Source organism: Spea bombifrons, chromosome 5 (assembly GCF_027358695.1).
Source record: "Spea bombifrons isolate aSpeBom1 chromosome 5, aSpeBom1.2.pri, whole genome shotgun sequence".
In the NCBI taxonomy this organism is placed as follows: domain Eukaryota; kingdom Metazoa; phylum Chordata; class Amphibia; order Anura; family Pelobatidae; genus Spea; species Spea bombifrons.
Window position 1 is genome coordinate 64,957,225 of NC_071091.1, and position 14,469 is coordinate 64,971,693.

Below are 14,469 nucleotides of genomic sequence, written 5' to 3' on the forward strand. Positions count from 1 at the left end.
ATAATACCAACTACTAAGTCAACCTCAGTGACAAGAGTAATTACACATTTTGATATTTTTGTATTTTGGATCTATTATTTTCTTTCAATTATTATCTTAGCTTGTCTTGGAAATAAGAGATATCAGTTATAAAGCTCTAAACAACAATATAATGTGAATATAAATGGATACATTTCAGTAGTTTAGTGTTAAAACATTAGTTCCTAAATCATAGATTATAGAAGATTGTGAGAGCTATTTTGTGATACACTTTTGTGATACACTGATACTACTCTTCCACCTCCTTCCTTACTAGTGACAGGAGTAGACATTCCAGGTATAACAACCCAGATGACAATTATTCCAATTATTCAAGCAAGTTAGAAGAATGGCCCAAGTAAGTTAGAAGAAAGGCCAAAGTTTGGCAGCTGCAGTTTAATGTTAATAAATGTAAAATAATGCAATTGGGATGTAAAAAGTCCTAGGCAGAATAAAGCAATGATGGCACTGTTCTGTCAGTAACAATGGAAGAAAGGGACTTAGATGTAATTATTTCTGATGACTTAAAAGGTAAGCAGACAATGCAATAAAACAAATCAAAAAGCTAGCAGGGTTGCATAGGGAGGAGTGTTAGTAGCAGAAAAAGTGAGGTGACTATACCATTTTACAGATCTCTGGTCAGGCCTCACCTAAAATATTGTGTACAGTTCTGAAGACCCCATCATCAGAAGGATATCGACTAACTGGAGAGGGTTCAGAGGAAAAGCAACAAAAATGGTATGGTTTGCAGGACAGAAATTATCAGAAAAGATCTTAATATATATAGCTTCGAGGAAAGAAGAGATAGGGGGATGTAATAGAAACATACTTAAATACTTAAGGGATTTAACAAGTACTGTACAAGAGGCAAGAAAGAAGGAGCAATGTTTAACCAAGAGGTCATGTTCTAAAACAAGAGGGTCAGAGGCTTAGATGTAATGTATGGAAGTTCTACTTTACTCAGAGGGTAGTAGATAAATGAAACAGTCTCTCAGCAGAAGTGGTGGATGCTAATACAATGAGGGAAATTAAACAGGCATTGGATAAACTTAAAGCTTTCATCACTATAAAACTTGACCAAAGACTGATAGGGGTTTAAACCCCTTACATCAGGAAAAATGGGCAGACTAGATAGGCCGACTGGTTCTTATCTGCCGTCAAAACCCATATATATATATATATATATATATATATATATATATATATATACACACACATACATTTTATAGAACATGCATCATATATAAAAATAAGGTTTCTTCCCCCAGCGGTTTTGTTTTTATGACTGGATTACTTTATTTTCTTTTTTATCATCCTTGAAGGCTCTTTTAAGAGCATCTCGTATGGAATGGGGAGATTTTTCTTTCCATTGCCTTCCTATAATAAAGTAAATGTATGGGTTGATTGCACTATTCAGTACAGAGGCAAACACACTGGCAAAATAGATACTAGTATTCTGAACATCTAAGGGCAACAGCTGAAAGTACAATATGAGCCACACAAAGTTAAATGGAATGACAGATATGACAAAAATAATCACTGCAATTATGATGATAATGTAAAGTTTTGGAGTGCGATTCGACTGTAAGGACCTCTTTACCGTAATCATAAGTGTAACACTAGACAACACCATTAAGGGCAGACAGAGTCCGATACCAGTGATAAATTTCTTTAGTTGCATTCCGGTACAGCTTGTTGTCTGAGCGTCAAAATCTTCTGATGGACATACCAGATTTTCAAGGAGGGCCTCCAACCAGGCAATGATCCAAAGTAGTAAGCATGCGATTAAAGACAGGTTCTTTGGTCTGTAACACTGATACCATATTGGAAAAACAGCAGAAAAACACCTTTCCATGCTGATGGCTGTGAGAAAGAACATTCCTGAATACAGTGCACTGTCATTAACTATTTCTACAACTGTAAGGAGTTTATGCTTTCCTGTAAAATCTGGATTTTTGCCAACCATTTCATTCATTTGAATCATCATTATAACAGCAGAAAATATGAGAAATATGAAGTCAGCTGCTGCTAGGTTGATAATATAAACCGTGTAGGTGGTCCTCTTAATTTTTAAGGACAGGTACCAGAATACAATAACATTTCCCACCATTCCAAACAGACAGAGGGCTATGGCAACTGCGGTTGCAATAGTAAAATGGATGTGTGCATCTTTGCTAAAACCACTATTATGATATTCAGTGGTGTTAATGTCAGTCACATGTGGGCTGTTGAAATCCATGCTCCTTAGTCAGCTGCCAACACTGAATTTTAACCTGTTGAAAGAATGCAACATTAATAATTAAAAAAACAAACATTTCTGAAGGTACAGCAAATCAGGAGTGATGTTTATCTATTGGTATACAACACACTCATTGCTAAACAGGAAGAACAGGAATAAGCAGCAACATACTGTTTGATGGACTTTTTCGCTAACTGTCCTATAGGCATCAATAAAAAACAATAAGCCTTGTCATCAACAATTTTTCTACCTTTTCTAGAAAATAGTTTAGGTTAAAACGAGTTAAGAGGAAATGTTACCAGAATATGTTTTTTTAATATAGTGATTACTAGTTAACCAATATGTGTGGAAAGGAGGGCAAAGTACAGCTACATGATTTAAGAATACAAGCTAGGTAACGAAAAATGTTGAGTATTTTTTTACTTCACCCATCTTATTAATTAGGGCTTCTTTTTAGTTTATTTAAATAAGTTAATGTAAAATTCCTACAGTATTACAAACATAGAATTTGATGACAGATAAGAAACATTCAGCCTATGTATTTTTCCTTGTATTTTCTGATTTTAAGACCTTAATCAGTCCTTGTTTTAGACTCAAAAGAACCAAATGCCTATCTTATACATGATTTAATTATCTTTCTATGTTAATCTTTGCTAGGAGGTTGTTCCACTTATCTACCACCATCTCTGTAAAATAAAATATATTACACCTAAGTACCCAATGCTGTAGTTTTAGATTAAGACCTTGTTCTAACATTTCTCCTCAATGGAAAACGCTTGCCTCCTGTACTTTGTCCCTTTAAGTTTAAATGTTTCTATCACATCTCATGTTATCCTTCTTTCCTCCAATCTATATGTAATACTAATATCCTTTGATAATTTCTATCCGGCAAACTATTAACCATTTTAGTAGTCCCTATCTGATATCTCTCTCTAAAATATCAATGTCTTTCTAGAGATGGCGTTTCTAGAATTGCACACAATGCAATAGGTGAAGTCCTACCTGAGATCTGTAAAGTGGCATAACCACCTTCATTGTTTTGCTACTAATTCTTCTATCAATACAACCCAACACCCTGCTTCTTTATTCTGACTATTCTGAAATAATAACTTCTAAATCCCCCTGTTCTGTTTTCATCTACAGCCCATTATCACTAATGCCGCTGAATTTGTATATCTCATGCACATTATTTTACATATATGAAAATCAAACTGCAGGAGCCACACTCCTGACCATTCTTCTAACTTACGTAAACAGCTTGCCATCTGTTGCAAATCTTTGTATCCTCTGTAAAATACATATATTACCTTTGACAACCATTGTAATATGGCTAATAAAATATTCAAAAGTACAGATCCCAGTTTTGAGCCCCAGATGTACCCCACTAGCAACAAGGCTTATTTTGAATATACTCCGTTAACTACAACCATGTGTGTGTATCACTCAACCACTGCATAATCTATTTAACTATTTTCATATCCAAAACCAAACACGGTAATTTAAATGAGACGTCTATGAGGCACAATGTTGATTGATTTACTAAAATCTAGACAGGTTATATCTACTGCTCCTCCCCAGCAAGGCCAGGTTAAGAAGCTTTTGTTCTTGGAGCAATTGTATATGAAGATCCCCTCTTTTCAAATACCCAGTCATGTTTCAACATTAACACAACTAAAAAAGATAGACAATGTATGTAAAGACCACAGAATTACTAGACACTATATTACATACTTTAAATAATATAAATAGATAAATAATTTTGTATCAAATGAATAAATAAAAAGAGATATGATACATATGTGTGTATAAGATGTGTATAAATAACCTTAAAACATATGTGGATAAGCCAATGCAATAAGTAAAAAGTAAAGAATTAGAAATTAATTTTAAGTGAAAAATATAAATATTCGAAATGCAATACTAGTCCAGGATAACTCATATACATAGTGTGTAATGTATTTAACAGCTCCATGCACATTAATAATCAAACTCAAGTAAAGTGTTTAAAAACAAAGCACTTCAACAATCAGATCCAGTCCTGTTGCTGCTCACGACTTGGAACACTGTCTGTTCACTTTACTTTGCTGGCTGGGGAAAGAAAATATTGTATTTTGGATTGCAGTCGTGTACTCTGATTGGATAAGATCCCGCCCTACCCGTTTCGGGAGTCAAACTCACTTTCTGTGATGCCCCTAACAAAGTGAGCTTGACTCACAAAAACCATAGGGTGGGATCTTATTGAATCAGATTACTGGACTGCAATCCCACATGTAGGAACCAACATACAGCATTACCTGTCTCCTCAGGGATGTTGTATTATATATCTTTTTATATATTTATTTCATTCAAAAATATTTAAAAATGTATTTATTTATCTATTTATATGATGTATAATAGTTAATATAGTGTGTCTAGTCCCTTTGTGGTCTTCCTGATGCATGTTTTATAAAGCTATCATTTTTGTTCTATATTGTATTTTGAGTTAACTTTTTTTGTTTGTTTTACTTTGAATGCAAAATTGATGCAAAATCATGAAATAACCCAGTAGCACATACGCTATAAATTAAGACTTCTGACTGCATCAAGAAAAAAGAAAAGAAAAACAAGTTTACTTTTATAGTTTACTTATAAAAATGACACAATACCTATATTATACGTTTGTTCATTTGATGAACATTTTAGATATTTCATTTTCTACTTCTCTGGCTTTCTTGCATTTTTTCCTTTCTGCCTCTTCTGCCCAATGTAATTTTTTCACATCATTAGCTGACACCTTCTCCTTTCCTTCATATTTATTCTTTCTCTTATTTTAATCCAGCCTCCTTTTTGTACTTGCTTTTCCCTTTCATCTGTTTTTTTCCTTTCACTCATGCAGTATGTTGTATTGTATTTTCTCATTATTTCTCCTTTTTCTAAGATACAAACTATCCTTCCCTGACCACAATAAATACATAAAAGGAAATAAAGCAATATAATATCAATTAATATTTTTTCTGTGTTAACCAAATTTGTAAAATGTAGAATATCCTTCTGCTCTTGTTCTTACTAGCTCTTTGCACATATAAACAAAATCAGAAAAAGGTCAATGAATGAAAAATGGCTATTTGTAAAAGCAGCCAAAATATTATCAGCTGAGCATCAAAATTCTAAGCTTATCTTGTATCTGGCATAGTTCCAAAGAGAAGCTCCAAAGATACATACAATAAATCACACCAATTTTGTTCCAGTCTATACCAGGATGATTAAAGCATCTCATAATGATATCCTTCCTTTTCATTAACATCTTAGTTATAACCTCAACTAGCAAATGATCAAACTCTTCTGCTGGTCCAGGGGGTCTACAATTGACACCTATGAACACAACCATTGTATTTAAAATATGTAACTATAATCAAAATTGTCTAGGCACTTATTCTTATCTTGCATCAGATTAGCCTTTAAAGAAAAAGTTTAGTGTCCCTGACACCTCCACCATAGAAGAATGGATATAACAATTCCCTGTGTGTACATTACGACATATTCTTCCAAACCCCCACAAAAAATGCAACTAAAGCACTTACCTCTCTTAGAAGTTACTGTCCTACAGCAGCCCTTGACACTGTCAATCAGTGACAGGAAAGCACTCGCATTGAACTCAGATTTATTAAAGTGCATATGATGGTTGGAGTCTCCCGTTAAGCAACCCCTCTTCCTCTTCTGCCTTCTCTATCTTTCATGTATAATGAGTATTCTGGAATGACAATAACCTACACACCACAGTTATACAATCTCCAAATGTATCCATGGCATGGGGAAGAGCATGTAGTGTTTACCCTTGACATCCAATTGCCCCCTCTCCTAGTTTAAATGCCTCTTAATAACTAAAAAGGTATGTTCCTCCTGGAAAAAAGATGCAAGTCATTATTTTTATATCGTTCCTCAGTACTCTAAATAGGACTAATGTGGGGAATAAAATAGCACCGTATTTGAAAATATCTAATTTGCAGCTCTTGTCTCTCAAACATTGTTAAAACATCTGCAAAAGATACAGAAGATGCATCCTGCTGTAGATCCATACATAATTTACAAGAAATAGACATTACCACGCTTACTTCAAATTATTAATCCCTAAATGTTAAATGTGTATGAGCGGTACCTACATGAAGATTCCTAACATAGTTTCTACCTTCATGACCTACCTCTGATAGCCCTTTATGATCTACCCCTAAAATCTTCCATTGAATTAATTGGCTAATTAAGAGAAATCTGTGATCTCCCTTTTGACTGACACATTGAGCAATGGAGCTACAGGAAGTATGATTCCCCAATGCAAATGCTGCCCCATGGACCTGCCCCCTAGGCCTAGAACTAGACAGTCAATGCCAGAATACACTAGTGCTAAAGGGTACTGTGGCCTCTGACCTGCATATTTACAGTTTCGTTTCTTTAAGTGACCACATATTATTATTATCTTTTATTTATTAAGCTCAACAATTTAAATCAGGCTGTTAACACATACATAACAAAAATACATTAATACAGTATATACATACACATCAGAAGCTGAGAACCATGCCCATAAGCTTGTCATCTAGCCTTATGGAACTTTATACAAAGTTGGTGGGGTTTTGAGGGCCCCACACATGAGACGTGAGCTTACAAACCAAGGGAGTATTATGGGAAATTGAAACAAAGGGAATGATGAAAAGAGAGAGTAGTAGCTCTCTTGTAACAGTAATTAGGGCTAAGTGGTTTCAAGCTGCAGAAGAGGATGTATAAATAAAATAAACAGAAGTGTGGGTGGTTTACTGATTGGCTTCAGAAGGTGGCTAGCACACAGCTTGGGATGTAACAGAAAGGCTACAAGAGAAGAAAGAGAGGTGTTTTTTTAGATGGAATGGGGCAGAGTTATGGTTTATAGGAGACAATATGCATAATTATACAAAATTAAACAAAAGAAGAGTTTTGCCTAGATTATTTGGCACTTGGGCAGATGCTATATGTGGCACCACCCCCATACACAATTAAGTTCTATTTAATAAATTAAATACGTTTAAATAAATAACATTTATTCAACAAATACTGCTTTCTATAACAAAACCCCAGAAAAATACAGGTCCAAAGTGACCACAGTCTATTCTGTAAATGGATTTCCATCCTGTGGGTTTGAGCCTCAGTTACTGATCAATTACTTCATCAATGCTATATTCATGTTCACTATTTAGTGAGCCATAACTTCCATCACAAAATACTGAGCCAGACATTAACTGTGCTGCAGCATATCTCAAATCACTATATAGTGAGCCAGAAATTGACAATGGTGGAGCATAACTCCCATCACTATATACTGAGCCATGCATTGGCAGTGGTACAGCATAACTCCCATCACTTTATACTGGGCCAGGCACTGACAGTTGTAAAGCATAACTCCCATCACTGTATACTGAGCCAGGCACTGGGCAAGGGCAAGGGTATTATCTGGTAGTGGACTACAAATATGAGGTGAGCACTGCAACATTGTTTAGTTAGGGGTTAGTACTGGAGAAAAAGTTAGAAGGTGGTTGTCCAGTGACATCCTTCAATTGGTGATGTTATCGTCATACCCTCTCCCCTGATCCTCCAAGCAGGATGTAACCAGAAGCTCCTCAGTTTTTGCGGAAGTTCGCCAGGTCTCATCTGCTGAGATATGGACAAGAAAGTGGAAAGACAGAAGACTGAAGCACAAGAAAATGAAGCTGCTAAAGAAGAAGCGGAGCAACAAGACATGGAAGGACTTTGCAAGGTAGTGAGACATGCATAGAGCGTGAGAGAGAGAAAGAGAGTAAATGAGAATCAGAGTGTAAGAGAACATGAATGAGAGTGTGAGGGAGTGGGAGTAAATGAGTTAATGAAAATTTAGAGCTCATCTGGCAGAGGATCACCTTGCCGGTGACCAATAGAGTACAGACCTTTAACTCCTGATGCTGAAACTCGGCCTGGGGAGACCATGGACGAGCCACGGCATAAGAAAGAATACAGAAGTGCCATGCTCTACCTAGGCTGCAGAGCTGCATGTTTCTGTTTAATCCTATCTTGCTACGGTTTTCCTGTCTTGCTGTGGTCCATTTCTGGATTCCAGTATGTTCTGTCCTGAACCTCTGATTCCTGGATTCTAGTTCTGCTCTTTGCTTCAGCTCCTGTTTCCTTTATAAGGTGTGCCCCACCTGTTTGTTATGTTTGTCTCAGTCTGCAGTCTAAAAGTATGTCCTTCTCTGTTCTGTGTATAGATTCAATGTTCAGTTTCAGCTTTAGTTATTCAGTAGGCAGGGTTTAGTGCTAGGACCCACCGAATATTGGAGTACTTTGGCATAGTGGTGAGCTAAGCATACTATGGCCATATGATGTGACGGAATCTCCAATTGTTATCTTATAGTCCTAGACTAGTCCTGTTTGGTCCTGTGGTATCTGTGTAGTCTTGTCATGTGTGGCCTGGTCAGTCTTGTCAGCCCTGTACTTTGTTGTCGGGTTCTGTATCCCTGGTAGGGTGGTGTCCTGTCCTGTATCCCCGGAAGAGGGGTGTCCTGTCCTGTAGCCCCGGTAGAGGGGTGTCCTGTACCATGTACGTATTGTCTGGTTATGTTTCTTGCTCGCTCTGTCCCCCTTGCTTGCTATGCTTCCGTTATATACTCTGCTTAGCTTCCATACTCCCAGTCTGCAGCATCCTGCACATGATTCTAGTGCTATGCCTCATGCCTGCTCCAGGGTGCCTGCAGGATATCACTTTTTTTTCTGGAAACATCCACTGGTATGTCAGGGCTCTGGTATGTGGCTGCATAACCCTAGGTGCTCAACAACCGGGTGAGTGCAGTCGCCCTCACCCTGGCTCCGCTTCTGCATCCTGAACTCCTGAACACAATCTTTGGGCACTTTGGGTTGTTATGGATCTGGTTCCTGACAAGAAGAAAAAGAAACAAGAGACGAAAAGAAGGTGTGGGAAAGGGGAAATGGATATGGAAGCAGTCGATAAGCAGACATTGAGGGAGAGAGTTTAAGAGAATGAGAGTGAGTTAGAACACAAGAGAGTGTGAGTGTGAGAGTGTGAGTGTGTGTGAGAGAGTATGAGTGTGTGTGTGAGAGTATGAGTGTGTGTGAGAGAGTATGAGAGAATATGAGAGAGTAGGAGAGAGTGAGTAAGATTGGGATTGAGTGAGTGAGAAAGTGAAAGAGCATGAGAGTAAGAGTGACTAAGAAAGTGATTGATAGTTTGAGAGCGCATGAGTAAGTCAGTGAAAGTGTGAGTGAGAGTGTGTGTGTCAGAGAGCATGATTAAGAGTGTGTAAGAATGAGTGAGAGTATGAGAAATTGAGAACATGTGAGTGAGTGAGAGTGTGAGATAGGGTAAGAGGGAATGAGATCATGAGTGAGTAAAAGAGTGAAAGTGTGAGAGAGCATGAGTAAAAGTGAGAGTGAAAAAGCAACAAAATGCAAAAAAACTTCAAAGCTCTGCTTTTTTTCTGTTTGTTTAAATAGGGATCCTTCTCTTTTTCAGACATTCACAATTTCGTTAACATTTGTACAAATTATAAAATTCATAAAATACATATTAATAAATATTATGTACATGTAGTTCCTAATGTTTATGGAAACAGACTTCACCTCTCACTCATGTGCCCATGCTATTCTCAGCGCCCAGGTGCTGTACACCTGTTTAAATTCTCTGGATCTCACTGCTACTTTGCTGTGATACCCTTTTTGCTAGAAGGCAGCCATTTGTCATTTTACTTAAACTGGGACTGGATCCTGCCTCTTTAGCTAACACTGCATTCCTTATTTGCAGATGTCACAAACAGGCATAGTCTCTGATTCTTTGTTTTTTCTCCACTCTCTGCAGGGAGATTCAGTAAGGCTCTGCTGCAGATATTAAAGGCTGGTTTCATAAAAAAAACAGGCCCATCCCTTCTTTTTTAGTCCATATACAAAACGGTCTTATTGGAGGAGAAGCTTGCTTCTCCATTGGAGATTACTAAGGCTTCACACTAGTCCGTGTGTATTCTGGATGTTGTAGTCTCTGGGGTTAACACATAAATTTCCCAAAAAGCCATGAAATTGTTTCTCACTACCTGATATATTTACTCTTATTGCTGATTATGATTTCCCAGACCTAAATAGAATAGAGTCGAAGCTGCAACCCCCCCATAGGCACAATATTCAACATCTTGTGTAGTGATCATTTAAGATATTACTATTGCACAAACATATTTTTTGAATATCTCAAAATTTCATACATCTGGAGGTTGGTTAAACTAACAATATATAAAACAGTTATTTACTTCTTATTTGGCTATAAATTTAAATGGCTATAAATACCACAAGTGTATGTAACACTCCCTGGTGTTGCAATACTTGACGCAACCTACTCAGTTATTTTAATGCAAAGTATTGTACCATGTAATTTAACTCCACCCTTTTGATTATGGTATTAATACTATAAACTCTGGAATTAATCAACATTTACATCAAGAGCAGGAAACATCAGGCTTAGATTGTTCTATTATCATACAAGTTGTGACACCAGAATTCTCTGCAGGTCAGATGTATTAACTGTTTTATTTCCTTGCATCAGTGGCGATATATAGGGGGGGCACACAAGATACCACAGTCAAACTGGGGGGCATAAATAATTTCCACCATATATATATATATATATATATTGCCAAAAGTAATGTGCTATGGAATGATACTTTTGTTATTGGACTAACATAATACTTAATCATTCGACATGGGAAGCCTGAAGCCACAATTTAGTGCGACTAATCCTTGAAATAAATATTATAGAGTAAATAACACAATACCTTAACTTTGAACGTTTTGTCACCTGAAGTCACTACAACTTCAGGAGGTCATTTTATCTCTGGATAAGTATAAATGAAATAATTTCTATTGTAAGTTAAGTGCCAGGAAACAGATGACCAAACACACACGCCAACACAGGCTCTGCCACACCAACACCCAAACACACACACCAGGAGAGGCTCTGCCACACTGATACCCAAACACACATCAGGACAGGCTCTGCCACACCAACACCTATACACGCACACCCTAGGACAGGCTCTGCTACACTGTGTGCCAAAAACACACAAACAGCAGGACACAATCTATGTCACAGACATCTACATCAGGATGGATTTTTCACACTGCATTGTCGTTTATACCCCCCCTTAGTGTTTTTGCCCCTTGTGTATTGATGCCCCAGCCAGCACCCTTTTAGCATAGATTAATGTGGTGCCCCCACACCCTCGTATGATCACCTCCAGCCACCACTATTTATATTAATGCCCACAGCAAGCCCCTCCCTTTATTATTGATTTATGTGATTCGTTAATATTAGACCCTGCTGACGATATATATATATATAAATATTAGATCCTTCTGCTGATATATATAAATATTAGCCCCTGATGCCCATATATAATTATATTAGCCCCAGTTGCTGATATATATACTAATATTAGTCCCTGCTCCCTTCCTTATAGCTTTCTACCTCCTCTCACTTTTTACCCCCTCTCCCTCCTCTTTCCCTACTCACTATCTACCCTTTGTAATTCTCTCACCTTTAGGTCCAGCGACAGGAGCACGAGGCTTCTGTCTTCCTGCTCTGGTGCAGTGCCCGCTGCTTCACTGCTGAGCGCTGGAATATGACATCATATTCCAGTGCTCAGCATGAAATGCCGGCACCGCGATGGAGGTAGAGGCCTCGCAGAGGAGAATGAGGGGCACTGAGCGGTTGCTAGATAAATTGTATTTTTTATGTTTTTAAATAAAGGTGAATTCAGTCTTCAACATTTAGAATAATGTTCTAAAACATGTTTATTGCATATAATGGCTTTTGAGCACTGTACATTATAACCCTAAAAAATGGCAATAATGCATAAAATTTAACCCTGTAACTGTAGTTTATTCACTTGTTGAAATTTAGCCATTTTGTTTCCTCAATAAAAAATATCACTGATAATCTGTAGATGTTGCAAAATTGCAGTTACACTACTGATAATGTCAGTAAAACATTGTATTCTGTATCATGTTATATTTTCATACGTTTTGAAGATTTCCTGTTTCATATTTTGAACTGTGCACAGACCATATAGATATCTTATCAATTTTTGTTTTCACAATAAATTAGAATTTGAGTAACTACAGTGTAGTATAATATTTAGTTTTATATTATAAATTTTGGTGTGATCTGCAAGAACTGAGAAAAAAATATATGGTATCTCATATATAAGCCCCTTGATGCCAGGCACGTCACGGAAATGCATTTCATTTAACAACTGACGTGGCACTTCCTGAGGTTAACCCCATAATGAGAAAGCGGAACATATGTCAAAAAAATGTAAATAATTAAAAAATCAAATCAAATAAATGTTTTTATGAGCAAGTCCTAAAATTGTATCTTCCCAAAAATCCTGGCATGAAAAGAGTTAAAATACCTGCATTTTAACTAACATTGGGTCTCTAATTTTCAAAAATATATGGTCTGATGGGGATAAAATAAATTCGCTGATTTTAAAGATGTTCCAAATAGGGCATAGGCGAAAACTGACCAGACATCAAAATTAAAAAAAAAAAAAAATGTGCACTATTCAAATGTGACCTTTTAGCCCCGAAACAAACCCATGCATGGGTGGTACTCAGGAGATGTTGCTGAATACATATTGAGGTGTTGTTTGACAGTGACATATACCAGGAGCTGTAATTTTATACTTAAAATGAATGTGTGTGAAAAAACTACTGCAAATTTAACAAACCCTGGAGATAAAAATGTGTGCATGGAAACAGTAAAAATATCAGCATCAGAAATACCCTCGGATGTCTAGTTTACAAAAAATATATGGCTTAATTGGGTAAATTGAATTGGATAGGCTCAAATATGTCACAAATATGGCATGGGAACAGGATCAACAAATGTCAAAATTCAACATTGAAAAAAGGTCACCTCCCAAATGTAGCCTTTTGACCTCAAACAACCCAACAAAACAATGCATGGGTGATATCATTGAAAACTCTTTCATGAGCGACTGCTCAGCTCCCCTCTCCTATGCTGAACATATATTTGCATGTTGGATGGCTGTTGCCAGTACCAGGTACTGTATATTCATACTTGAAGCACAATAGGTAGGTAGTAGAATTAGGGGAAAAAAAAATAGCACATGGGTGCAGAATGACCAGTTTTGCAAAAAAAAAAAAGCAAAAAACCCATAAAAACACTGGGTAGTTCTAAACTCAAGACATATAGTATAATCTATTTAGCAGGACTGGAACAGTTTGCAGTTTGCAAATATCCAATAGGCATCTGGACAACAGTGGTTTGGGTACTGCAGTGTGCATCCACTGGTTCGATATGCCCAGCCACACACACATACACACACACACACACACTATAAGACACACAGATTTCTGACTTTTGCTGATTTTGCTGAATTCACTGATACCTACAGACATCTGCACCAATTGATTTCCTGAAGAAGCCCAAAAGGGCAAAACGCATAGAAAGATTCAATTGGACTTCATTTCTTTTGTGAAATTTTAACCAAATGCCTGCATATGCACTTTGTGCATGAAAAAACTGTGAGTGCATTACCATTGGTATATACTGTTTTACCTAAGATACTGCACCATTTTAGTTTGTTTTTTTAGATTTACCTTGAAGAATATTAAAGTTTTTTACAGTCCTCATTGATGGGTTGGATTTGCCTCTTTCACTTGTGAGTGCAACATATCACTTATTAATTAGCATTGGACATACCATCTACACTATATTGTGTTGTTTTTTGTTTTTTTCCCCTATATATGCACCTGCGCCCCATACATTTCTGGTTTTCTTGTATTTTCTACACTTTGAGGAAGAGTGTCGCTTGGGCAGCTGCGGTCCATACTAGGGAAGTATTTACACATTTGTTTATTATTTATCACATTTCACCTAAGTAGCACGTATTTTTGGATTTCTTTTTGTTGTTAAGAATATGAAAATGCAATATATGGCTGCTTATATACAGTTGGTGGCCACACTTATGTCTGTTTTATTATCTTGCTTTATATGTGTTTCTCTCCTCATATTTTTTGTTTAATTTGCCATATTTCATATATTGGTACATATTTTTGTGCATTAATTGCTTGTTTTAAAGAACAGAGTGAAAATTGGCCCTGAAATGTTATGGTCAACAGCCAATAAAATATACTTTTGCCTTCCTCCT

General features: G+C 36.8%; 1 protein-coding gene across 1 annotated transcript; it reads right to left on the reverse strand.

Moving 5' to 3' along the window:
* Positions 1-1,255: 1,255 nt before the first annotated feature.
* On the reverse strand, positions 1,256-2,257 carry LOC128497685 (mas-related G-protein coupled receptor member D-like). The gene is given in 1 exon segment (XM_053467846.1): positions 1,256-2,257. A coding segment is annotated over 1 exon segment (1,002 nt).
* Positions 2,258-14,469: the final 12,212 nt, after the last annotated feature.